Genomic DNA, 26,554 nt, shown 5'->3' with positions numbered 1-26,554 from the left:
ATGCTACAAGACGAGATTTCATTTTACAGCTGTAGTAACCAAGTACATAAAAGCTTGAATCTGTCCCAATAGCTTCTAAAAGATTTCTCCCATAGTGTCAGAGGCAAAAATAATGAAATCTTGCAAATGTACAGTTAATAGGACCCCGGTGGACACTAACTTCAAAAATGCATGGTCTGTAAGACATTAAAGGCTTGATTTTAGTTTCTGCACTGTTCCTGTTAATAACAATGTCTAATTAAAACATCTGTAAAATACTGATAGTTTTAATTTTACATAAAATTTCCAAAACAACTGTTACACAGTATAATAGGTATCTGCAATGAATAGGTTATTAATGGAAATATTATTTTAAATTAAAATCAGGTTCTAAATTTAAATTAGTCATCTCTGGCTAATGAAGAGAAAAAGAAGTCACCCGTGCTGGGAATAATACGGTAGATAATCTAGTTTTCAACATCCGTTAAGGCAAATTCACTTGATCACTTGGGCCAAAGGACAATTCATTTTGCTGCTTCTGACTTGTACTCCACTTGGCACTTCTGATGGATTTCACAGTTGAACTCAATATTAAAACTGCAGCCGAAATGCTCCTTTTCAACACATTATTTTATAATTTAAAAAATGCCATTCAGTTTTATTCACAAGAGAACGCGACTCCCCGCCGGAGGTTCTCCCTCCCAGCCCTGCCGAACCTGATGAATATTTTAAAGGAATGGCATAAAATCTCAGCTTTCCCTTTCTCTGGGTCTCATCTTCTTTTACAAAATAAAACAAAAGGGATAAGCAAGGCATAGTGGCTGGCTGCAATTCGATACCTTTCTTTCTAATTCATGCACAATAGAGGAGTGCTGGTCCGGGTCTATCTACGCTGGCGTGGAGACGGGGAGGGAGTCACTCCAGACAACGAAAAGCTGCATCTCAGGTTGCTTCTGAGTCACATAAAGGATCACAGGAGATGCTGCAGAATGTGGTCCACAGCATGAGGGAAGCTCTCGCAAGTTAAGTAAGGAGGCGGATTAATTTTTTCTTCATCTGCTGCTCGGTATTTCCCTGGAATGAAAGTAGAGCCAGTGAACAAAGGCTACTGCTAAAATGCCACCTTCATCACGTCCATGAGCACTGGGGCCACCACCGAACCACCCTGGCGAGTACTGGAGAATCGGGGGCTCCCCAGCTCCCACAGCATCTCTTAGTGCAGCTTTAGGATGCAATGAGACAATCCCAAGCAATATCACATCCAGCATCTTCCCAGGACTCTGGTCCTTCACAACGGACGGTCGCAGCCCCGGGCACCTGGCCGCTACGGTTTCCTTCAGATCTCCACAGCCGGGGAAATCATTTTCTTCCCCGCCAGCCCTAAAGATAGGAACGGTGACTGAATCATGGCTTTTCAGTGGAAGCCAGGACACCACAGCACGGAGGCTTCTCAGCTCCCGAGGGTGAACGTGCTGCTGCCAAGCAGGGACCCTGTGACCGCCTGGGAGTGGGGACGGAGAGTGACGCAGGCACACAGGCCTGGGCCAGGCAGGACGGTCCGCCCAGCAGGTGCACCGCCTCAGTCTCCCCGGGCTCTGGAACGTGGGACACACAACTGAACACCCCTGCGCAGGAGGACCCCTTCCACCCAGTGGTCACAGGCAGCTCTTACAAATGTAAATCCGATGATGCACGGTCCCTATTTAAACACCCTCAATGGGTCCCACTGCCCTTCAGAAAGAACCCAAATCCCTACCGCTGCCCTTTGTCATCTGGCCAGCAACGCTCCAACCTCAGCTTGTGCTACTTTCACAAGACTGCAGTCCTAGACTGGATGGCTCTTTGAGGACCTTCACACCTGCCGTCCCCTCTGCTGGCAACAGTCTTCTCACCCCCATCACCTCCTGCGCGCTGCGGGTCAAACTTCACATTCCCATCCCAGTTACATCTCCTCCCTGTTATCCTCTCTCTTAGCACCCTATTCTTTGCCTCCACAATATTTATAACGCATTGCAATTATATGTTTATCTGTTTAATGTCTGTCTCACGCCTAAGACTGCGAGTTCTCTGAGAGTAGGGACCGTGTCTGTTATTTTCCCCAATGTATTCATTCCCAGCACTGAACATAATGACTAACACGTGGTGAGCGTTCCACAATTTTTTTCTTTAAGAGTGAAAAGAAGGAAGGGAGGGAGGAAGGAAGGGGGGTGGGAGGGAGGAAGGAAGGAAGGAGGGTGGGAGGGAGGAAGGAAGGATGGAGTGAGGGAGGAAGGAAGGGCAGAACACTGCTTCATCTGAGGCCTTGGGGAACAAGGCCAAGCGCCCTTTAGCCACTTGGGCTACCTCTGCACTTCCCCCTTCTCTTTGCTCTCTCACCCCTTTTTCTGTGATCTCTGCCATCTATCCCTCTGCATTCTCCAGCACTCTCTGTCTAAATCCAGCTCCCCTAACAACAGACCCACCGTTTCCTAGAGTTCCTGCCATTCTCTAGTAACTACCTCTTTACAAGGCATTGCCCAGCAAGCGCAAAGCTTGAAAAGCCCCTGTTCCACACCTCCGCACTGTGGTGAAGATGTTTCCTGCCTTGTCTTACTAACTGTGAATTCCTACAGGAACAGAGCCAGCACCAAATGTACGAAGGTAATGAGTATCTGTCTCACTCGCCTTTAGCATCCTCAAGGCGCCTGTCCGCAGTATGGGCCACAAAGAAAACTCTGCTGCTATTTTTTTCTCAAGCTTAAATTCCATTTAGTACAAACTCTTGCCACATTTCTACTTGGTCTCATACAGAAATTACTAACTACTGCTCTACCATACCACCTACTTCCCAGATCCAGGGGCCTAAGGGCGTGTATGTGAAAGTCAAGTTTCCTAGCCGTGGAGATAAGGGCTTGCAGAATGCTCTTGCTGTCTGGCCCTGCAAGCGGGGGCTTCTACAAAGTCCACACTGACACAGTGGCTTACAGAGGTGCGACAGTTCCGGCACCTCAAACTGTGGCTGGCCCACAGCAGGTGCTCGCTAACGTGGGCTGAATGAAGGAAGCAGGCCACCGCCACCGTCACCCATGCCTGCCTCACTCACTGTGGCAGTCTGTGCTCTCCTGGATGAATAAATTCCTGGGAGAAGACAGGAAGCCATTTTGATATTAAATAAAGACGGACCCCATCTTTTCTAGGTGACTATTCTACATGCTAAACGAATAAATTCTGGGTAGGACTAGTCACAAATCTTTAAAAACAAATCGTTGGGCAAACGTATACTGAGCAACAATCATGTGCTACTCACTGAGAAACAAAATTGCTCAAGACCACCCACAAGAAGTACTTAGTACGGGACAGGTGAACACCTTCGTGATCATTTTCAACAGTGGGAAGCCTAGCACTGGTACAAATGCATGCAGTTCAAATGCATCCACACAGCCAGCCGTCCTGTGTGCTTTTAGAACAGTGGGCTTACTTGGGATTGTCTCTGACCAGAGATGAACAGTACAAATGGGCCTGTTTCCCTGCACTGGACTCCGCTACTTTATTGGTTACATATTTTCAGTTTGGTTGTGTTATGCTGCTGGCTTCTCTAACACTAACCAGATGGCTCTGTGACAGGCTGACCACAACCAGCTGCCAGGGAGAAAAGAAGGGAGAACCCACAGAGGCCAGCCAAGGGGGAGGGGAGCAAGGCCCACAAGACATTGGATAGGGCGGTTTGGATACTTGGAGTAAATCCTTAATTATGTGAACTAAGGAGAGAAAGTGTTCACAGGACTGATACACAAGAGGAGAAATAGTTATACGGAGATTTCCTCAGTGACCAGAAAATAAAATAGTGAATGGCAGGAATTTGAAAATTTAAGATACAGGGAGGGATCATGAGTGTGACGACTTTTCTTGACTTTTTCTTGATACCGCCTCTCTTTTGCTTACATCAAAGGGCAGTAATGTTCCCAGGAGGGTGCTAATCATTTTGACTGAGAAATGTGAACACACTGTTCGTTCTGTAAAGACTGGAGTCAGTGTCTGCAAGGCTCCAATGATTCCCTCTAGGACGCCGGCACAGTCTGCACTCTGTTCACACAAGGCCTTGCCAAATACTTCTTATTCAATGGTAGCTGTAGCTATGCTTTCTTGTTTCTACTTTTAAATTTAAAATAGCTTTTATGCAACCACATTTTCTTGAATAAATGTTAGTCAGGAGTAAATGTACTTTTTCTAAAAAACTTCCATATTGCAGCTCTTCTGAAACTTTGTTTAAATCTTCCTTTTCAGGAACAGCCTCTTAAATGGTTTCGCTAGCATTATATGAACCCAGGCACATGCCCGTGCATAGTTAGTCACTGCGGACTGAGGCCAGGACCCAAGACACTAATGGGTCCTCTGTAGTCATAATACTGTATTAGCTGAGTCCTCCCCAGTAAGTTCCCGCTCTTCCTTAAATTTACTTTGAGGGGCCACAAAGACTATACCTAATTTTGGTATAGGAAATAATTCCTAACATAGTGAAAGATAAAAGTTCTTTGTGTGATTTTTAAAAAATGGAAACGTTAACGGAAAGTATCAGATCACTTAGCCCACCAGTTTCTAAGGAGACCAACTTTATCATCTCATAGCTGGCACCAAAAAAGGAGATACTTTTATAGAGCAATCCAAAATCAGTCGCCTTTGGTCCATTCCAATGTGGTGATTTGTGGATCAAGAAAAACATATAAATACTAATTGTCAACCAGCATGGTTATCTCTGATAAGTTTCAAAATAACCTCTGAACTCTCTCTGATCTTTCCAGTTTTATGCAGCATGGGCCCTCCCACAATATCTTTTTTCCCTGAGATCCTGAGCCCATTTTATTTTTGCTTTGTGACAGAAAGAGAATTAAAGCGCCCAGTGGGCTTTGTCATTTCTCCAAAGACTGTTCTTCAAGCAACTGTGTATTTTACAATTCTGATTTAGAGAAGGCTTATGCAGAAGATACATACCAGTTTTTACTAAGATACCCAGCATGCCGACATTCTGAGCTCCACCAACATCATCCCTGCAATCCTAGAAAAGCATAAAGAAAGCATTGAGTTCACTGTCTTCAGTTAGCTTGTCAACAGAACCCTACCAACTGACTGACTGAATAGGACGGGGTGGCCAAGTGCGATAGCATTCTTTTTTCTTAAAATACAAGAGGGGAAAAGGGGTTAAGTCCACGTGGGACCGACTGGGGAAGCATGCCACTTGGAAAGGGAAGTGTCGAAGAAGTGGAAGGTGTACAGCAGAGTAGTAATTCTAGCGATCAAACACAAAAAGCACATCCACAGCTCGTGTTTTCCACATGTACATGTCTCCTCTTAAAACAGGTCATGGGAAAAGCATTCTATTCATCCGGCAGCTCTGAAGGTGAACAACCCAAATGCAGACCATGAATGGACTACGTTCGGAAGGCAGCTCTGCTGCTGCCCACGTAACACGCTATCCTTACTTTCCAGCCAGTTGTCCCTCAAAGGTGGAATCAAGCCAAATCAGAATACTGAGATTCTCTGAGATTCACTTCACCCTTGGAGATAACAGATCAGTTAGAAAAGGTAGCTCCTCTTTCCAATTCTTACCCAAGGTAGAGAGGAATATGCTTGGTTGACTGTGATGATAAACAGCAGGTAATAAAAATCCAAGGACTGGAAGAAATACCAAGAAAATCAATCCATGGGGCCCCTGGGTGGCTCGGCTGGTTAAGCGTCCCACTCGATTTCGGCTCAGGTCACGATCTCAGGGCTGTGAGATCGAGCCCTGCGTGGCACTATGCACTGGGTGTGGAGCCCGCTTAGGATTTTCTCTCTCCCCACCCCCCCAAAAAGAAAGAAAATCAATCCTGCCATCTTTTTTTTTTTTTTTTAAAGATTTTATTTATTTATTCGACAGAGAGACAGCCAGCGAGAGAGGGAACACAAGCAGGGGGAGTGGGAGAGGAAGAAGCAGGCTCATAGCGGAGGAGCCTGATGTGGGGCTCGATCCCAGAATGCCGGGATCACGCCCTGAGCCGAAGGCAGACGCTTAACCACTATTCCACCCAGGCACCCCTCAATCCTGCCATCTTATGTCTTTGTAGGACTTTACGGACAGGACTCATTCAGACCATGCCTGAAGGAAAGTCTTTTCCTCAACAATCATTAATATCGTTCAACAACAGACCTTGGAAGTGAGTTCTAGAGTGTGAAAATCTTCATTCAAGGTCTACCTTAAAACCTTCCACTGCATCTAAACTTGCCTTAGTGAAGCAGAGAGATGGGGGAGAGGGAGAGAAGAAAGAAGAGAGGTGGGAAAAAGTGGACAAGGGAAGGGAGGGAAAACCCACCACCTCTGGGGTAACAACCCTCCACGCAGCTGAACACTGCCATCACGTGCCCTTCTCGTCTCCCACCCTGTCCTCATACGGGTAACTCCCGGGATAAAGAATACTGACGTCCCCACATCTTCAAACATGCATTTGCCTAGGAAAGCCAGCTAAAGGTTTGCCAAGAGGAAAAGATGTAACTAAAAAGATGGCTTCTCAAAGCAGCGTCAAGTTTAGTGATTATCCTGTTCAGGTTCAGGTGAGTGAGGAAGGAAGTGGATGGGGAAAGAGGAGCACTGGGCTGTACCCACACCATCACAAGTGAGGCAAGCAAGGGAGCCACAGTTTGTTTCGGAGGAAGTCCGGAGCCTTGAGTTCTGCTTCTGGCTGGGCCACTCAAACTGTGGGAATCCAGGCATGGAGCTTTACCTCCTGGGCTCCAGCAACCCAGTCGATCAAATGAGGAGGTTTGGAACAGACAACCTCCGTGGTCCCTTCCAGCCTAACATGCTTACTTAAAATTGAAATATAATCCTTGACGCCTCCTTTGGCACAAGGCAGGGTGCTTTCTAGCTCTTTCCCCCTCACGGCACCTGTAGAAAATGACGTTTTCCCAGGACGCTGGGGAAAACTGGCAAGGTGCTCCCAGCCAGAGGTCACTGGCTAGAGCTTCTAATCGTCCAGGTCCAGCCCTACCACTCAGAGGGCCGAGGCAATCAATATCTGTAGCTATTTGTGGCACAGTGACTGGGAAGTTCTTCATAAAGCATATACTAGGAAAAAAATAATTGTAGAATTTTGTAGGTATACATTGTTCTCTGCATACGTAATATTAAAAAAAAAAAACCCTTAAATTTCTATAGAGGTTTTCTTCAAAAAGACATATAAAGCATTTAATTGACTTGTGTTTAATGGTCTTTTGATTGTACACATATCTCACCACACTATGAACAATGTCAGAAGTCATCAAAATTTCAATTCTTTAAAGAGTATCACTAACCATCTACTGGCAAGCCTGCTGACAGGTACCCACTTACTACCATCTGATACCCACAGTGAGAGTCTGCTTGTTTCAAAGCAGTGCCTCGAAGTTGGCTCTTGCCCGCATGACAGGTAAGCTCCGGGCATTTCCTGGGCTTTTCTACTCACATCTCCTATCATGACAGCCTCCTCAGGTTCACAGCCAGTGCCCCGCAATGCTTCTAAAAAGAAGGTTTTCTCTGGTTTCCCCACGACTGTGGCTTTGGTATCTGTGGCATACTCCAGAGCTGTCACGAATGGTCCAGGCCCCAGGGCGAGGCCATCTTTCCTCTTGTAATACCTGGCTTTGTGGACTGCTATCAGAGCTGCCCCGTCCAGGAGTAAGCTAGGGAGACAGAGAAAATGGAAATTGGCTAAAAACAAGGCTTTTATAACTGCAAAAGAATGTCAGACTCACAAAGTGGTTTTACTCACACTCACAGAAACAAATAGTTTCTTATTAACTTTTAATGACTTGCTGTCTTCTAATGAATTCAGCGAAGAACTGCTGGGAATTACGCTCAAATACGCGAAAGAAAGGTGATAGATTATTAAATTTGGGATTGCGTCAACCTTTTACCTTTAGTGGTTTCAGACACTTTACCCAAATCACCAGGGAAAGAGAATGAAGAGAAGTAAAGCTAAATAAGACACTCAAGGGAAGAAGCTTAACTTAATGAGACAAGTTGTTTCAACCTTCCCTAATGGTAAGCAGGAGGCTCTAGAGCCTTTTCCAACATGACACAACTGTGCTGGGCTGACATATTTGGCTAACTCCGGAAATACCTGGAGTCTTCTTTTTCTACTCCAAAACGTAAGTTTCTTCCTAATTCAGAAATTTAGGAGAGCATTCTGCAAACACTTTCTCTTGTACCTTTACCTTTCCATTCTCCCTCTGACTGCTTCAGGCCACCTTCCCTGAAGAAAACACCAATGAGGTTTAAGAGAAAGCCCATGCTATCAAGTCCCTTCCTTTGTCCTGATGTAGGACAAATGCCCTCAGACCAACCAGAAAGGCAACCAGAGTTTGAGAACCACACTCTACATATAGCTAAGGATCCTCATGAGTGACTCGGGCAAAACATAACAACCCACATCCAAAAAACCACACCAGCTTCTTCATGCTCACCTCCCAACCCTCGTCCCCAAACACCTGCCATGCACCCCAACAGCGCAGCCTGCAGCCACACGGCAGAAACAGCCACGCACGTATTCTCATCTGATGGAATGCGGGACAGGATAGATTTCTTAAACTGGTTTAACAAATGTAATAAATGATCTCACTAGCTTAACTTACTTTAAGTCATCTCCTTAGTTAAAATATTTAGTATGTCCATCGAGGAGGAATTCATCACATCTTACTCTTCACAATTATGAGTAATTAAGCGTTCCACTATGAAACTGCTAAATTATTCTTGTCAGTGGGCACAGAAATGCCTTCCTGTGGGAGATGCAGAATTCAGACATTTACGACTAAATATTTTATTAAGTAAAAACCAATACTGGACTATTATAGGGCCTTACTGTTAGTTACTACGAATTGCTCACAGCACAGGATAGATCCTTCAAATGTGTTTGCTAATATTCATACAAATTTACTTCTTATACATCTTGAAATCCAAATGTTAGGAAACCTGATAAAGCCACTATGTTGGCCTTAAAGAACCACTGCTGATAGCAGTGAGATAATAATGGGTGATTTATCTACCCCCTCCTCTTGTCACCCGCCCCCAATCCCATTTATTTGCTCCTCTACCACGGAACTGGAATTCTTTATGCAACAGACCTCAAAATTGCTTTCCACTTATATAGCTAAACTAAAAACTCATTTGATTTAGCTTTGTTAATATTTTATTATATATTAACTGGGGATAAGACTTATCAGCTTGATTGATGTGTGTGCTTTAATTCCCAGGCAGTACTTTCGTGCCTTCCCTGGAAGGGCTGAAACTGTGGGTTCCTCCACATTTCTCTAAATGGGTACTGGTTCTACACTAGGCTGGAGAGGATAGGCACCTCTCAGGGATGCCTTCTACCCTCCTTCTCTGCACAACATGGGCTTTATTGAATCTTTGAAGAGCCAAGGCATATTCAGGATGGACTGAAAGGTAAACGTGTTCTAGGACACAGATTAAAAGATCTTTTATAGTTAAACATTTTAAAAATATCAAAAATAGACACCCCAACACTTGGAGTGTTTTTACACTTCCTAGACAGGGCAACAAAAGGTCAGTCGCTTTTGTTACAAGGAATGCATCAGCAGGAAATCTAACAATTTTCTGTCTGTATCTAACTATAAAACCACTAAGGTTCAAGAAGTAAGGTGTGGGGGAGGCACAAACAAGGCCTGATACAAATATCTTTGGCTGTAAGTCCCATGTAGGCAAAGTAAAAAACCTGTAACAAGTCCTAGCCAAGCAGGGCCACAATACAGAAATCCTAGGCAGAGCAGTGAGAGGAAATCTAAAGGGGTAATTTAGATTCATGGCTACAAACCACTGCTGAAAGGGACTTTAAGGAACATCAGGTCCAACATGCCCTGTCACTAGATGAAGAGATCATCCAGAGATGTTGGCCACAATCAGTCGCACCACCAAGGAGAGCTGTAACCCAGAGAACATCTCAAAACCAACCTAGTCCTCTTCCAAATACACTATACTGTCTTTCTAAATAACTTTTTCAGGAAAAAAATAAACTTTTCATCATTTCTACGGAAGATGGAGTATAGGAAATGAAATCACTTGGCAGCTTAAATAATTGTCAGACATCTCCCATATGTTCAACATCAAACTACTGAGTCCCTTTCTTTCTGCCCCCCCCAAAATAATCACCCCCCCATGTTTCCCATCTCGATATATTCACCTGGGTCCTCAAACCAGACACTTAGTAGCCATCCTTAGCTTCTCCCTTTCGCCCATCCCTCCTCACCCCTACCCATTAACATATCCAGTAATTTCCAATTCCAAAACAAAAATAAAAATATCTCAGAACCGTCTTCCTCCTCTGCTGAACTTCTGCCACGGTCTCCTAACCAGCCTTCCCGCTTTCTACTCTTGCTCCATTCTTCCAAGCCACTGTACAGGCAATAGTGAGAGTTTTGGAAGTACAGATAGGATCACATCCCTCCCCCACTCAGAAGCCCTTGACAACTTCTCACTGCAAATAGTATAAAACCTGAAGTCCTCACTGCAGCCTACATCTCCAGTCTTAAGTCACCTTCCCTATTGATGGTCATGAGCCAGATGCAACAGTCTCTTCCAACTTTTTTTTTTAAATTTAAGATTATTTATTTATTTATTTATTTGACAGAGAGATAGCCAGCGAGAGAGGGAACACAGCAGGGGAGTGGGAGAGGAAGAAGCAGGCTCCCACCAGAGGAGCCTGATGTGGGACTCGATCCTGGAAGGCCAGGATCACGCCCTGAGCCGAAGGCAGACGCTTAAGGACTGCGCTACCCAGGTACCCCCCTCTTCCAGCTTCTTAAAAACCACGTCACTCTCTTGCGCTTCAGCTCACACCTCCCGACACAGCTCCCCATGCTTTTCACACAGCTATCTTCTGCTCATCCATCGGGTCTCAGCTTCAACATCAGCACAACAAAGAAGCATTTCCAACCTCCACATGTAGAGTGGACTTCCTCCTCACCTCTGATCTCTTCTCTCATCACCCTTTCTCCTTTGTATCACTTCCCACAGTTTGTCATCCTTACTCAACTGTGATTGGTCTGTCTTCCTCACTAGAATATAATTTCCACTATGCCCATTTACTCATCACTGTATCTCTTACTTCCGAAACACAAACAAAAAAACCCTGGCTCTTCTCACTAAATGTTTACTGAAGTAATGGATGAAGCTCTGTCTCGGGGTCCTGATCTATGACACAAGGAGTGATGCTTACCTTCCCGGGGAATAGAGAGAATATATGCAAACCTTTTCACAGTATCTGTCTGACGATAACGGCAATTAGTATTCTTCATAAATATAGGAAGCATGGGATCTATGCTACTTAAAATAGGTAACAGAAAATCACTTCATACTTGTGGGCCCTGGTTTCTTACCAAATGAAGAGGCTGAAACAGATCAGGGCTTTTCAATCTCAGCACGGCTGATATTTTGGACTGGAAAATGCATTGGTGTGGTCCCTGTCCTATATGCAGTGAGATGTTTAGCAGCACCCCTGGTTTCTCCCCACTGGATGACAGTAACACCCTCTTCCCCAGTTGTGACAACCAAAAATGTCTCCAGACATTGCTAAATGTCCCCTGGGAAGCCAAAGTGTCCCTGGTTAAGAACCATTAAACTAGGGGCGCCTGGGTGGCAAAGCAGTTGGGCGTCTGCTTTCGGCTCAGGGCATGATCCCGGCGTTGTGGGATCGAGCCCCACATCAGGCTCCTCCGCTATGAGCCTGCTTCTTCCTCTCCCACTCCCCCTGCTTGTGTTCCCTCTCTCGCTGGCTGTCTCTATCTCTGTCAAATAAATAAATAAAATCTTTAAAAAAAAAAAAAGAACCATTAAACTAGACGATTGCCAAAGCCTTGACACTCAATACATTTAAAACTAATACCAATCAACCTAAGAGACGCAAACTACCAAAAGCTCAAATTAAAACGATAGGAAATCATGAAATATATCAAAGGAAACTCTCACTAACAACGAACTGGAACCTTCAAAACATCTCCAATGTCACACTGACACAATGACTCTCTCATCGATAGCCAGCTATCTACTATCACCACTTCCATTTAGTACTGCGTTGGGGTCCCAGACAGTATAATAAAGCAAGAAAAAGAAATGAAAATATAAAGATTGGCAGGGGAGAAGTAAAACTGTCATTATTTGTAAGTGACACAACTGTCTATGTAGAAAATTTAATCCAAAAGACTACAAATAATTTATTAGAATTAGCAAGTAAATGTAAGATCAGTAAATATGAGGTTAACATATAAAAACTCAATTATACTCCTATGTATTAGCAACACCACTTAAAAATGAAATTTAATAAAATACCATTTATAAAACATCAAACAGCATGAAATACAAAGATTAATGTAACAGAAAAATCTAAGACCCATACTTTAAAAACTGCAAAACACCGCCAAAGAATGTAAAGATCAAACCTAAGTGGAGATAAATTCCATTTTCATAGACCGGAAGAGACATCATTGTTCAGATGTAAATTCTACCCCAATTCAATTCTGCCTCTACACAAAAGACGTAGAATGGCCAGGACAATCTTAAAAAAGGTTAAAGTTGAAGAATGTGCACTACTGGATAATAAGACTTATTATAAACCTACAGTATAGAACACCACAAATATAGATAAAGAATCCAGCCTCACATCTAAAGTCACTTGATTTATGTCAAAAGCAGCAATTCTATAATAGAAAGAATGGGTCTTTGCCATAAATGTTGCTGAAACAACTGGATATCTGTATGGGGGGAAAATGAACTTTTACCTCACATAATTCACAAAAGTTAATTCAAAATAGACCTTACACCTATTGATTAAAGGTTGAATAATAAAGGTGGTAGAAAAAAAAAAACAAGAAAATATCTTCATGACTGTGGGGTAGGCAAAGATTTCTTAAGCAGAACAGAAGAAAATATTGACAGAAGTTGGACTCCATCGAAATTAAGAACTTCATGTTCTCATACGACTAGTATTCTCTATGTTCTACGGGTATTCTCCTACTACTAACAGAGGAGGACCACAGACAGGGATAAGGTAACTGCAGTACATACATCCAACCAAAGACTTGTATACATAACAAATAAAGAGCTCCTACAGATCAATAAGAAAAACTCGCCCCAATCAGAAAAGAGAAAAGATTTGAATGGACACATCACAAAAGTTATCCAATGGCCAATAAGTATATGAAAACAACATTACTCATATGGGAAATACTAACTGAAACTCAGTAAGATACACTATACACACCAAACAGAACAGCTACAATTACACAGACTGGCAAGAGAGTGGTAAGAATGGGGAGCAAGTGGAACTCTCACTGATACAGCCAGTGGGAACATACGACTTAGTACAATCACTTTGGAAAAACTGTTTGGCAATATTTACTAAATCTAAAGAAGTACTTACCCTATTACCCAGTAATTTCATTCCTAGATACAGACCCAAGAGAAAGGAGTGTATATGCCACCCAAAGACATGTAGAGGAATATTCGTAGCAGCTTTATTCATAACAGCCCAAACTGGAAACAATCTAAATGCCCATTAGTGGTAGAATAAATAACTAAATTGTGGAAGGGACTACTGCACAACAATGACAACAACAATAAAAAAGGAAGAAACAAAACAAAAACAAAGTATTGCTACAAGGAACAACTTGAGTAATCTCAAAAACAGACAAATATGCTACAATTTTATGATTTCATTCATATGAAGATCAAGAACTGGCAATACTGGCAGCGATCATAGCGGTGACCGTAAGGAAGGGGTAGTGTTGACTGGGATAGGGAGCCTTCTAGGGTGCTGGAACGTTCTGGCTTTTGATCAGAGTCGGGGTTACACAGGTATATCTATGTGTAATATCTTACTGAGTCGTATACTGACAATTTGTACACCTTACTGTGCACGTTATACTTCAAATCAAAAAAATCAGCAATAATATATTTATGTGATTTATTCACCAGAAGCTTTTATTTGGAGTAGGAAAAGCTGCCTTGACCATAAAAGAATCTTCCCAATTGATTAAAAAGAAAGAATCATTAGTGACTGATAATCAACTCAATTCTGTATTCTGATTTTCAGATTGGCATAGTAAGTTGTTCTCCTGCATGTACTAATGGAATGCTTTATATAACTCAAGTTCATAAGCCTTCAACAATTTACTTCAGAAGTGTCTTATTTTTATAGTCTGGATTTTAATTTAAAAAACTGCTTAGTAGTCAGACCTTTCAAAATAGAAAAAACCCCCAGAAATTATTTCTACTTTAAGCCCTGCACATTGTTCTGGAATTCCTCATGCCCAGGGCTCTAAACACGTAGGAAAAATTCAGGAGTTCCTGTCCAAATGCACTAATAACTGAGGCCATTACTGTGGATTTTTTCTTCCCTTTCTAAGGAACTGAATATACTGGAGTAATCAAAACATTTTATTTTTTCTTAAGGAGACAGGGAAAGAAAACAATTCAACACTGAACAGAAACCATTTATGGTGATAAGGCTCTCCTCCCCAAAACCAAAAAACCCCCTAATTTTTGCACACCTCTAAGACTTTGGGAGGATTCCTATACCTGGCAACAATTATAGAAAAGAAGTCATTAAGAAAGTTTCAGGGGCGCCTGGGTGGCGCAGTCGTTAAGCATCTGCCTCCGGCTCAGGGCGTGATCCCGGGGTCCTGGGATCGAGCCCCACATCAGGCTCCTCCGCTAGGAGCCTACCTCTTCCTCTCCCACTCCCCCTGCTTATGTTCCCTCTCTTGCTGGCTGTCTCTCTCTGTCAAATAAATAAATAAAAATCTACAAAAAAAAAAGTCATTAAGAAAGTTTCAAAACATTATTAGCAGCCTTCATCTCTGCATTTAATTGTGGAAGTTGTGGTGTCATTTACCTTCGGTTATAATGACATTTTAAGAAACTCTTCTAGAAGCTACAGAGCAGCTGCTCTTAATTTAGAAACAAAACAAAACAAAAAAACTTTAATTTTTCCTAGGTTAAGCGATTCTCTGTAGTTTCCCCCCCAATTATTTTGACCCAGCACACTTCTGAAAACAATCTTAAGGAATAAACATAAATACTGTTTAAAGAAACATGCTTTCATTTTTCAAAAACCAACTTCAAACTCCTGGCAATAACCAACGATAGGAAGCAGATGGCTACACGTGTATTGCACTTTTTAAAGTGGGATATGCCGTGGGAATCAAACATGTTTCAGAAGAGACTATTTAAGAATATGGAAAACCATACACAACATATTACAGGGTTTTTAAAAAGCAAGTGACCACATAGTATATATACATTCTCATTTTTATCTAGTATTTTATGTGCATGGAAACAAATGAGCTATATGCTAGCATGTTAACTGGGGCTCTCTCTAGGTGGCAGGATTACAGGTAATTTTATTTATTCTTTTTGTTTTTGAGCATTTAAACTTTTCCACAATGAAGACATATTACTTTTGTACCGATTTTTTTTTTAGTCTTGTGACTAAGTTCACGTTGGGTTATTAAATGATCTGCTTGTCCAGCAGCCTTTCTCCTTAATAGAGATCATCAAAATTAATTGCAATTGGTCCATTACTAAAGTGCTCAAGCATTTGGGTTTCTAACTCAGGTCAGCAGATGAAAAGAGACTTTGCTACAAGCAAGTACAGCTGGGAAAATGAATGAACTGGAGCTATGGATATTCGCGGTGATGAATCAAACAATACTACCGGGGATCAAGCAAACTGATAAATACATAAAGTACAGAACACACAAAATAATACTACATATTGTTTAGGGATTCCTACCGTATGTGATAAGGATAAAGAAATACATGACAATGAAAAGCAGAGAATTCATAACTATGATTACTTTTGGGTCTTGGGTCATAAAATCGGGGAGGGCTATGCAGGGGATATCAAATGTGCTGATAATCTGTATTTCTTAAACTGGTTGATAGGCATATAAGTGTTCATTATCTTACACTTTGTAACTTTTAGTATTAGATAAAAGGGAAAAAGCTACCCATGGCTCTTAGGATTTGAATGTCTTCTAAAATCCAAACCCAAATCATATCTGTTCCCTATAGCTGGTTCTTATCCTTTCCCAAAATCAATTCTTTAAATTCAGCTTTCTCAATTTCATTCAGACATTTAAGACACGTTGGTAGACAGACTGTACTATGCATTTGTGCGTGTGCATGGGGGAGGGGGGTTACCCATTCAAAACACAGTAAATAAGAGGCAGTGTAATGTGGAAGGTTGATGCATCTGCCTGAGGGCAATATGCCCCTGAAGCTGTTATTCAAGGCAGCTATGCAACGGGGTTTAAAATCCAAAGCTTATTCTCATTATCAACCTGAATAGTAATTTAACTAATCGGTGGTTCATTTGAGATGTCTATATTTGCCACACACAATCCAAACAGCTGTAGTCATTGGTTGGAAGGCATAGTCTCTGTGGAGACATCAATATGCAAAGAAGGGCAAGACCTAAAATCCTTCTGTTAATTCTCCCCCCAGCTGTTAAGTGCATTTGTGAAATTAGAGTTGACCTATAAGTGCACTGTAATGCTTCAAAATGTAGTGTTTAAAAAAATCAATATGGTTAGGGAAGTGTACTAATTAGACAGCATCCGAGCAATTACAAAGTCAGTATTATGTCAACATACATTTTTATTACCCTGAGTCTAGTATTCATCTAAGACAGAGACCTCCCAACTTCCTATTAAATATGTCCTTCCCAAATTACCAGCTAAAATCAATCAATACCCTCTCCTTGAATTCCGTGGTTAAAGAAATGGATAAAAAGTAGTGGGTTAAGTTCAGAAGTAAGAGTTCATAGCAGGTTCTCCATTTCACGTGAAAACTGATTTTGGCATAGCGGTAAACCTTACTTAAGAAGCAGTTAGATAATCCATTCCCCACCCCCCAACCCAAGAAGCTAAAGTAGGGTAACTGAAGTAGGTGAAGCAAAAGGAATTTTAATACCATATACTCCAAAGTGTATCTTCAAGCAATATGGCATAGCAATGGGTCTTCAGGAAATAAGAACAGTAAATGGATACTGAACAACTATAAAAAGTGAGTTCATTCCTTTTAAACAAAGGCTTGACTATCACGGTGACTCACGGAGAGTCACAAATAAAAGTGCATTAAGTAGCCATAGTTTCCATGAACGAAGGACCTAAAATAAATGTTCATACAAAGAAAGAAGGAGGCTGTTCCCAAAGTGCTATTTTTGGCCACAAAGATTTCCAAGATCAACAGCAAATAATGTGCCCAGATGTGTGAACCCTGTAGTGAGTTTTAAACTTTCCTACAAACATTCTGATTTTTGGACATCTATGTCAAGAAATGAAATCTACATCAAGTATATGTTAGAATGATTCTTGTAAATATTCCTACTGGCGAGAAAATGATGTTTTTATGGCATTCTCTGTGTAACTAAATACCAAAAACTTACCAAGCCATTAAAAAAAAATTTTTTAACAAGTTCAATGTATCCTGATGTAATATTTAGAACTACTTAACTTGTCATAAATTGAAAGGCAAATTACAGTGTTTAATGGTTTGATAAGAAATAAAAGACAAGATGAAGAATGAAAAATCTATGAAAAATGAAAAATCCAAGGGAAAAAAATCAATCTCACTCTAGAGCATATTTGCGGGTAAATTCTGATCCAATTTATCTTAAGTATGAGAACCAGGATGCTGTCTTCCCTTTGAAGCAGCCAGTGAAAAGTTCATGTAACCAAAATGGACACACAAGTGAAGACTGAGAATATTTTCTGTATTCTATTTCCCCACATTTGTACCGGCAGCCATTGGAACATCTCCAGTTAGATACCCCAAAGGCCAAACAGCCCCAACCTAAACTTACCACCTCCTGAACCCCAAACAGGGAGTGTTCTCTGTCACATGTGCTCAGATTAGAAATCTGGACATCCGCCTCCACTCACCGGTCTTCCTCATCCCCTAAAGCCAACCATCCATCAAGTCATGTCAGCACTGCCTGAATCTGCTCCTTCATCCCTACGGCTACCATCCCAGTTCAGACCACCATTACCACTTATCAAATAATTTCTTTGAAAGTGTGGTCGAATATGTCAACCTTTCTTGATTCCCGAGATTATCACTGGAGGAAGAAATCACATTTATTGCTTTTGGAGTGTTAACCAGGATGATACACCTTCCTTCAGAGAACAGCACAGTCAATGGAGAACCACAGGAATGATAATAAAAGATAAAACTGAAACAGTGCTCCACGGGATTAATGAAGTTAAAACGAGCAGAAAGTTTAAAGCTTGTTTTTCAGAGAACTGTTGCCCCCTCATCAGCTATTACATCTTTTCAGACCCCACTAACATATCCACCAGCTGTCTCTGCAGAAGCCTGACTCAAGGTCATCTGATACGGTTCCAGACCATGAACAAGCAAAGTCCAGCATTCCTTCCCTGAGATAACCAGTCCCAGACCCCATTCCATTTATACCAGCTCTCAGAGCATGACCTCTTTGTCACAAGATAACCTTCTGACGTCAGGGGCTGAACTGTGCCTCATTCTGGTGTTAAATCTCCACCCCAAATTGAACAGGGGATGTTACATCTATGTTTGCTCAATGACCACACTTCGTCTTTTCTCATGAATAGTCATATAAGCTTCCCTGCCCTTTTCATTAATATGTACGTAATCTCAACCCCTCTGATTATAAAACACTTGTTCTCTCTCCCTTTGAGGAGGCAGATGTTGAGGCTTGTCCTCCAGTCTCTTCCTTTGGCTGCCTCTCGAATAAACTCTTTCCTTGCTGCAAACCTGATGTCTCCGTGACTGGCTTTGCTGCCCACTGGGCAGGTGGACTTGGATTCCATTACAAAATTGCTAGCTTCAGAGCTGCAACTTTATTAAGAATTTCTGCCCCAGGATATTGATTCTACAAACCAGAAAAACCCCAATGATCATCACATTTTAACATATTGATTATTTTTTAAAAACTAAGCAAGATAGTAATAAATATGATTTAATGTTGCTCTTGAAGTGATCTTGAAGACATCTATCCTCATGTACAATTCGGGTGGCCAGAAAGTAAAATGTATCTATAACCCTACATGACAGAGACTCAGGAAGAAGAGAGGAGCATATGATCAGGTGAAAAATAAATAGCTGTAGACTTACCGGAATGCTTGATTCAGAATTTGATAATGAAAATGTTCTGGTGCCAATCCTATGACCACAGCATTAGGATCACTTGTTTGTATTCCTGGGAACGGAAAAAATATGTAATTGTTGAAAGATGCAATTAATAGTAATGATACATTTTATAATAAAATAGCTTTAGTCAATCAAATGCAAATTTTTGCTGTAGCCATAATCTGAAATTTAAGAGATTATTCTGCCTAATGTACTTTGGAGGTATAAGCAATACTTAAAGAAAACAGTATTTCTTTTTTTAAGATTTTATTTATTTATTTGACAGAGAGGGAGCGAGAGCACACACGAGCACAAGCAGGGAAAGTGGCAGAGGGAGAGGGAGGAGGAGGCTCCCCACCGAGCAGGGAGCCCAATGTGGGACTGGATCCCAGGACCCCGGGATCATGACCTGGGCTGAACGGAGACACTTAACCGACCGAGCCACCCAGGCGCCCCTAATAGTATTTTTTCATACTTTTATTTTTCTAGGATTTTTGCATATTCCTTTTGCATGGTGTTACAACTACTTAGTAACTAGAAGATCTCAACGGAAACTTGCAACTGGATGTTCTCAAACAAGTGACAATTTCTAACTTTTAAAAGCTTTGCTGATTACAATCAACAAGAACAGCCCCGAATTCTCTATGAGCTATCAGATCAATAGCAACTGATGAGGGACTAAAAGTCTAAGAGGCAAGGGAAATTAGACTTTCTAATTGACATGACTGAGGTTAACACATTCATGATAAATAAGGAATGCACTGTAGATTCTAGAGTCTTCTACTTAATGCCTAATCCACTTTCAGTTCCGCAAATATTATTCTATAATTAAAGCATATTTTAAGGCTTTGGTATCCGATAATAGAAATTCAGATATGATAACCAAACAAGTACATTCAACATTGCAGTTATTAAAGGTCCAATTAAAGGTTCTATAGATTATCTGTATAACAATTTCTATTTGCCTCTCTCACTGACTGCCTTGAAGCATTCTCATCATAGATTCCACCAAAATGCGAGGGGAAGAAATAGAAAAAGCAGATACCCAGATTTCCAATTTCTTCCTTACTAGTAGCCACAAGTATTGAGTAGTTCAGAAATGGTAGTACAACACCATTGAGCATTGGTTGTCACTGCTTCTAGGCCTCTGCAGTAGAAGATCTAGATAATATGTATCTTTTTAAGAGAAAAAGGGAGTTGATAATGACATTTTAAATTCAAAATTAGTAATACACAGCTTATTTGATTTTTATACTTGTATCTCTTTTCACTTACACATAAAATCGTGGGTACTACCAATACTAGCGTAATTACTACTTTGCTTTATCCTATAAATATAATTTAAAAATAATAACTAATTACTACATTACTAATAACACTAAGACTACTGAATGCAGTTTAAGACTTCTTTGCAGTTCCTTTTTTTAAATTAACACATAACGTATTATTGGTTTCAGGGGTACAGGTCTATGATTCATCAGTCTTATATAATACCCAGTGCTCATTACATCACATGCCCTCCTTAATGCCCATCACCCAGTTACCCCATCCCTCCACCCCCCTCCCCTCCAGCAACCCTCGGTTTGTTTCCTATGATTAAGAGTCTCTTACGGTTTGTCTCCCTCTCTGGTTTCATCTTGTTTTATTTTTTCCTCTCCTCCCCTATGATCCTCTGTTCTGTTTCTTAAATTCCACATATCAGTGAGATCATAGGATAATTGTCTTTCTCTGATTGACTTATTTCGCTTAGCATAATACCCTCTGGTTTCATTCACATTGTTGCAAATGGCAAGATTTCACTTTTTGATGGCTAATATTCCATTGTGTGTGTGTGTGTATGTGTGTGTGTGTGTGTGTGTGTACACACACCACATCTTCTTTATCTATCCATCTGCTGATGGACATCTAGGCTCTTTCCATAGTTTGGCTATTGTGGATATTGGCTGCTAAAAACATTGGGATGCAGGTGCCCCTTCAGATCACTACATTTGTATCTTTGGGGTAAATACCCAGAAGTGCAATTGCTGGGTCATAGGGTAGCTCTATTTTCAACTTTTTGAGGAACCTCCATACTGTTTTCCAGAGTGGCTGCACCAGCTTACATTCCCACCAACAGTGTAAGAGGGTTCCCCTTTCTCCACATCCTTGCCAACATCTGTCATTTCCTGACTTGTTAATATTAGCCATTTTGACTAGAGTGAAGTAGTATCTCACGTGGTTTTGATTTGTATTTCCCAGATGCCGAGTGGTGGTGAGCATTTTTTCATGTGTCTGTTGGCCATTTGGATGTCTTCTTTGCAGAAATGTCTGTTCATGTCTTCTGTCCATTTCTTGATTGGATTATTTGTTCTTTGGGTGTTGAGTTTGGTAAATTCTTTATAGATTTTGGATACTAGCCCTTTATCTGATAGGTCATTTGTAAATATCTTCTCCCATTCTGTCAGTTGTCTTTTGGTTTTGTCGACTGTTTCCTTTGCTGTGCAAAAGCTTTTTATCTTGATGAAGTCCCAATAGTTCATTTTTGCCTTTGTTTCTCTTGCCTTTGGAGACGTGTCTAGCAAGAAGTTGCTGTGGTCAAGATCTCAGAGGTTGCTGCCTGTGTTCTCCTCTAGGATTTGGATGGATTCCTGTCTCCCATTTAGGTCTTCCATCCATTTCAAGTCTAGTTTTGTGTACGGTGTAAGGAAATGGTCTAGTTTCATTCTTCTGCATATGGCTGCCCAATTTTCCCAATATCATTTGTTGAAGAGACTTTTTTCCATTGGATATTCTCTCCTGCTTTGTCGAAGATCAGTTGACCACAGAGTTGAGAGTCCATTTATGGGTTCTTTATTCTGTTCCATTGACCTATGTGTCTGTTTTTGTGCCAGTGGCCTACCGTCCTGACGATTACAGCTTTGTAATTGAGCTTAAAGTCCAGCATTGTGATGCCACCAGCTTTGCCTTTCTTTTTCAACATTCCTTTGGCTATTCAGGGTCTTTTCTGGTTCCATACAAATTTTAGGATTTGTTCCAGCTCTGTGAAAAAAGTTGATGGCATTTGATAGGGACTGAATTCAAAGTGTAGATTGCTCTAGGTAGCATAGACATTTTAATAATATTTGTTCTTCCAATCCATAAGCATGGAATATTTTTCCACTTCTTTGTTTCTTCCTCAATTCCTTTCCTGAGTGTTCTATAGTTTTCAGAGTACAAATCCTTTACCTCTTTGGTTAGGTTTATTCCGAGGTATCTTATGGTTTTGAGTGCAACTGTAAATGGGATCAACTCCTTAGTTTCTCTTTCTTCTGTCTCATTGTTAGTGTATAGAAATGCAACTGATTTCTGAGCAATGATTTAATATTCTGACACTTGGCTGAATTCCTGTATGAGTTCCAGCAATTTTGAGGTGGCGTCTTTTCAGTTTTCCACATAGAGTATCATATCATCCCTCTGCAGTGCTTTTATTCTAAGAATTTATCCCACTATGAATGAACCATCACAATACTGTATTTTAAAGTCATTTGAAGTAACTCTTTTCTCTGAGTGGATACGTCACCAACTTGATATAGAATTAAATTTATTTGTTTCTTTTGGTTTTCAGGGAATAGCTTTTTACTTTTTAATTATCTTTTAAATATGCAAAATATTTACACGGTTCCAAAGGGAACCTATATAACAAGGTACTCGTAGAGAAGTCCAGTCTCCTAATCCCTTTCTTCCTTCCCCGCCCTTTAGATAACCACTTTCCCAGCTTCCCATTTATTCTTCTTTAGCTTCCTTTCGCAAATATAAGACAAACACATATCCATTTCTCTCTCATTTTCTTACAAAGAAAATATGTAAGTTTTTCTACACCCTCCTTTTTCATTTAATATATCCTATGAAGACCACTCCTTATCAGGAGATAGAATTTGCCCTTACTTACTGTTCAGCTACAAGGCATTCCGTTTTGTGGACATATCACAGTTTAAACAATCGGTGCCTTCCAATGAACATTCGGGCTGTTTCCAATCTTTTGTTATTTCAAATAAGGCTATAATGAACAACTTTGATTGCATGCCATTGTGTATTTTTGTAACTATCTCTTAGGGATAGATTCCTACAAGTGGCAGTTCTGCTTCCTATGCAATTTTGCAAGCTATTGCCAAATTCCTCTCCATAGGAGGTGTACCATTTTATATTCCTGTCAGCACTGAGATGGTTTTAATAAATGTATTTTCTGTTTCATTCAGCCAAAGTTGGCTTCTGTTTCTTACAAGTAATAATTCTGCTTGATACACTGTTCTATTTCCTGATGGGACAAGTTTTGAAGTTCTGCCTGACGATATATTCGTGCTGAATTTCCCTAATCATTATTTGTAAAGCCATCATATGGTTTTATAATGAGGTACTTACACCCATTTTTCTATACTGTGTCATTTCGCCCTGAATGTCATTTATAAAAAGAGGTAATGTGGCAAAGCTTCATAAAACCAGGATATTTTCCCAGAGTCTGTTAATTTTTCCAAAGAGAAACAGTTTTATTTCATTTTGATTAAAAATACTTTATGGTCATTGCAAAAACTTCACACGATACACAGAATGATATCTATTTTTTTTCACAGTATTATTAAGATTTATTTATCAGTCTTGAAAGCCAAACCCATCATAAATATAAACTCCTCATAATCAATCATTTATAAGTGGGATCAGATCAATTCTATTAACAGAAACTGAAATAAAATATAAGATTCCAACACCTATTTTTAAGTAAGTAGATCTTAATTTATTTCATTTAATCAGTTAATACAGTGGCTCCCGGATTGAAGATTATAATATACAAAGTGATTTTGACCTGTGTTTTTGCAAACTGTGGGCCATGATCCATGAGCAGATTGTGAAGCTAATCTGGCAGGCTCCAAGCAGCATCAAATTCAAACAAACAATAAAGTAAACCAAATAGAAAATAGAATACATCTCATATACTAACTATTGTTTAACATACATACACACAAATACGTATCTACTGGGTTACTATACTTATGTGTGCATATTGTGGAGTATAGTCAAAACAGGTTTGAGAAACATGAATTTAGATTAAAACTATCTGTTGACCACGTCAATAATAATAAGAGGAAATCTGACAAAAACACTCGTAAGCGTCCAGTTTTAAGAATGATTATAAGCAAACATGAAGAACCAATTTCTGTATCTTTCCAAATGTACCCTACCTTTGAAATCAGGGAGCGCCCGATCGTCCACTAGCAGCATGGGTCGAACCTGTTTCTGCTCTACTAAATTTCTGGCTGCAGTCAGTGACGTGAATATTTCATCTTCAGAGATATCAAACTCCAGTTTTTTCAACCTATCCAACAGGTCTTGCTTGCTCTCTTTGGTTGTATTGGTCACAAACCTAACCATGACAGAAGCACTGCGTAACCTAGGAAAGTCAAAGTCAGATGTCAATAGGCAGCTTTTACACTCCAGTCCCAGACAGCCTAATTTGCTAGCACTTGCCAAAGGTCAGAAAACGAAGAGTAAGTCACCAAGTAAATGCTTTTATGGCCAATAAGCTTATTTTGTAACCTACCCAGATTTTTACAAATCATCCACACCCTGCGGACCGCTTCATCTCCAAAGGCTGCAACATCTAATTGTTAAAGCCATGTATGCCTACCTTTTTGAGGGCCTTCTATAAGTTTTACCCCAGGATTTTAGTAAAGAATTGAAAAACCAAGCTTAGTAACCACTGTACTCACAGATGATGAGAAAGTTATCTTAGAGATTGTCTACTAGTGCAAGCTTCTCTTAAAGATGGGACAACAGAAGCCAGGAGGAGTTAAGCGACTGCTCAGCTTTGCACAGCTGGGGGCAGTAGGGCCCAGATGGGAACTCACTCGGATCTATGTTCTGGTACAGCCTCTGATCTGCTACATTAAGAGAACAGAGGACACTTCGGGATGTTTATTCCCTCTTCGCAGTCAGAGACTGGCTAAACCCTCATACGTTACTATGTTAATAAACAGAACCTACCTGGAATGCTCAAAGAAACATTCCAGTTGTACAGACCTAACGTGTTTTCTCCTTGAACACCTACATACAGGATTGTTTTGATTCCGTGATCTGCTGCTGGAACCTACACTGGCAATCAGGTACCAGACAGAGAATTCGTGATAGTCTAGCTTTCTTTAAATATGGAAATTATTTTCTTAGACCTACAGTATTTTAACCCGAAATCTACAAATAATTTTAATTTAACCACAATTTAAAATTTTATATCAATACCCTGTTGCTTTTTATTTTATGCCTGTGTTGAATGGACACAAAACATAACAGCACTAACCACAATTTAAAGCAAGCAAGCAAATAAATCAGAAAAAATATTTTTACGTATTCACCCAAAGAACATTAAATACATTTGCATGATTAAATGGTTCACTGTAATCATGATTATCTGTGTAATATCTATGTGATAGCTTTTCTGAAAAACACATTAAATTTGGTGATTTATCTCTCAAAAGAAACTGATTACTTTAACATAACTACCATCAAAATAATTAAAAATGAACAAGTACAGAAATTACCACATCACTTTTAATGAGCATTTTTTAAAAAAACTTTTCTTCTGACTAGTCCTTCAACTTCCCTTAGTTTCTTTTGTTTCCATAAAAACCCAAACCAGCATTGACAGAGTAGTGATTTCTTTGGGATGGAAAGCCCCCAGTGCCAGTAAGAGAATAGTGTGTAGACTCTTGCCTCCCCAGACTGGCAGGCTCACAGTTTACTGACCAACTTAGAGATGTCGTCCACTGTTCACCAGAAATAAAAAGAACTTTCTTTCGACCCAGATTAGAAAGCTCACCGTTAAAACAGTAAAAGCTCTTATCCAATAGGAGAACAGACTGATCAATAGGCATCCTTTTCCCTAGAATGCCTACCTAGGAGAGAAACTGTGTCAAGAGAAAGTCCAACCCTGCAACGGATTTTCTTTTGGCTTTAAACATGTTGTCCACCTATAATGAATATCGTAACTCTAACGAAACTGATAGATTCCAACTGAAGCCTACCAGATATATAAGCCTCCTCATGTTTATTGATTCCCCAAACGGGAAATAAGCTCCTTGAGAGTACGAAGTCTGTGTCAATCTTTTGCTCTACTACCTGGATCTGTGACACTGGTCACTACATTTTCTGAATAACAGCATACTATGAATAGTTTAAAGTTGGAAAATGATAAGCACCACATGCTCAGTATTGCTGATTTTTGAAACCTTTCCTAAATTATTTTAGGATGAAAGTACTAAGTAACATTATTAGTTCTGTCATATTGAGGAGTATTTTTTTCAGAACTCAGAAGCAAACACTCACATTCAGTTCACTTTAAAAAACTTTAATGAATAATCAATAAACTTTCCCCATATCCCCAGTTTGTATGTAGAC

At 40.5% G+C, this 26,554-nt stretch overlaps 1 protein-coding gene across 4 annotated transcripts in view; it reads right to left on the bottom strand.

Annotated features, from left to right (window-relative positions):
• Window positions 1-248: 248 nt before the first annotated feature.
• HDHD2 (haloacid dehalogenase like hydrolase domain containing 2) overlaps window positions 249-26,554 on the bottom strand; it is a 34,705-nt gene continuing 8,399 nt past the window's right edge. For all 4 annotated transcript variants that reach the window (XM_026496260.4, XM_026496262.4, XM_026496261.4 and 1 more), the window contains 5 exons: window positions 24,346-24,554; window positions 19,139-19,223; window positions 7,434-7,650; window positions 4,948-5,011; window positions 249-1,053 (listed from right to left, as the gene is read on the bottom strand). In XM_026496260.4, coding sequence (XP_026352045.1) covers window positions 950-1,053; window positions 4,948-5,011; window positions 7,434-7,650; window positions 19,139-19,223; window positions 24,346-24,554 — 679 coding nt within the window. In that variant the 3' untranslated portion in view covers window positions 249-949. The remainder of the gene's footprint in view (window positions 1,054-4,947; window positions 5,012-7,433; window positions 7,651-19,138; window positions 19,224-24,345; window positions 24,555-26,554) is intronic.

This window comes from Ursus arctos, unplaced genomic scaffold, assembly GCF_023065955.2.
Source record: "Ursus arctos isolate Adak ecotype North America unplaced genomic scaffold, UrsArc2.0 scaffold_17, whole genome shotgun sequence".
NCBI lineage: Eukaryota > Metazoa > Chordata > Mammalia > Carnivora > Ursidae > Ursus > Ursus arctos.
The sequence above is the reverse complement of the archived record's forward strand: the minus strand, read 5'-3'. Positions and strand labels throughout refer to the sequence as shown.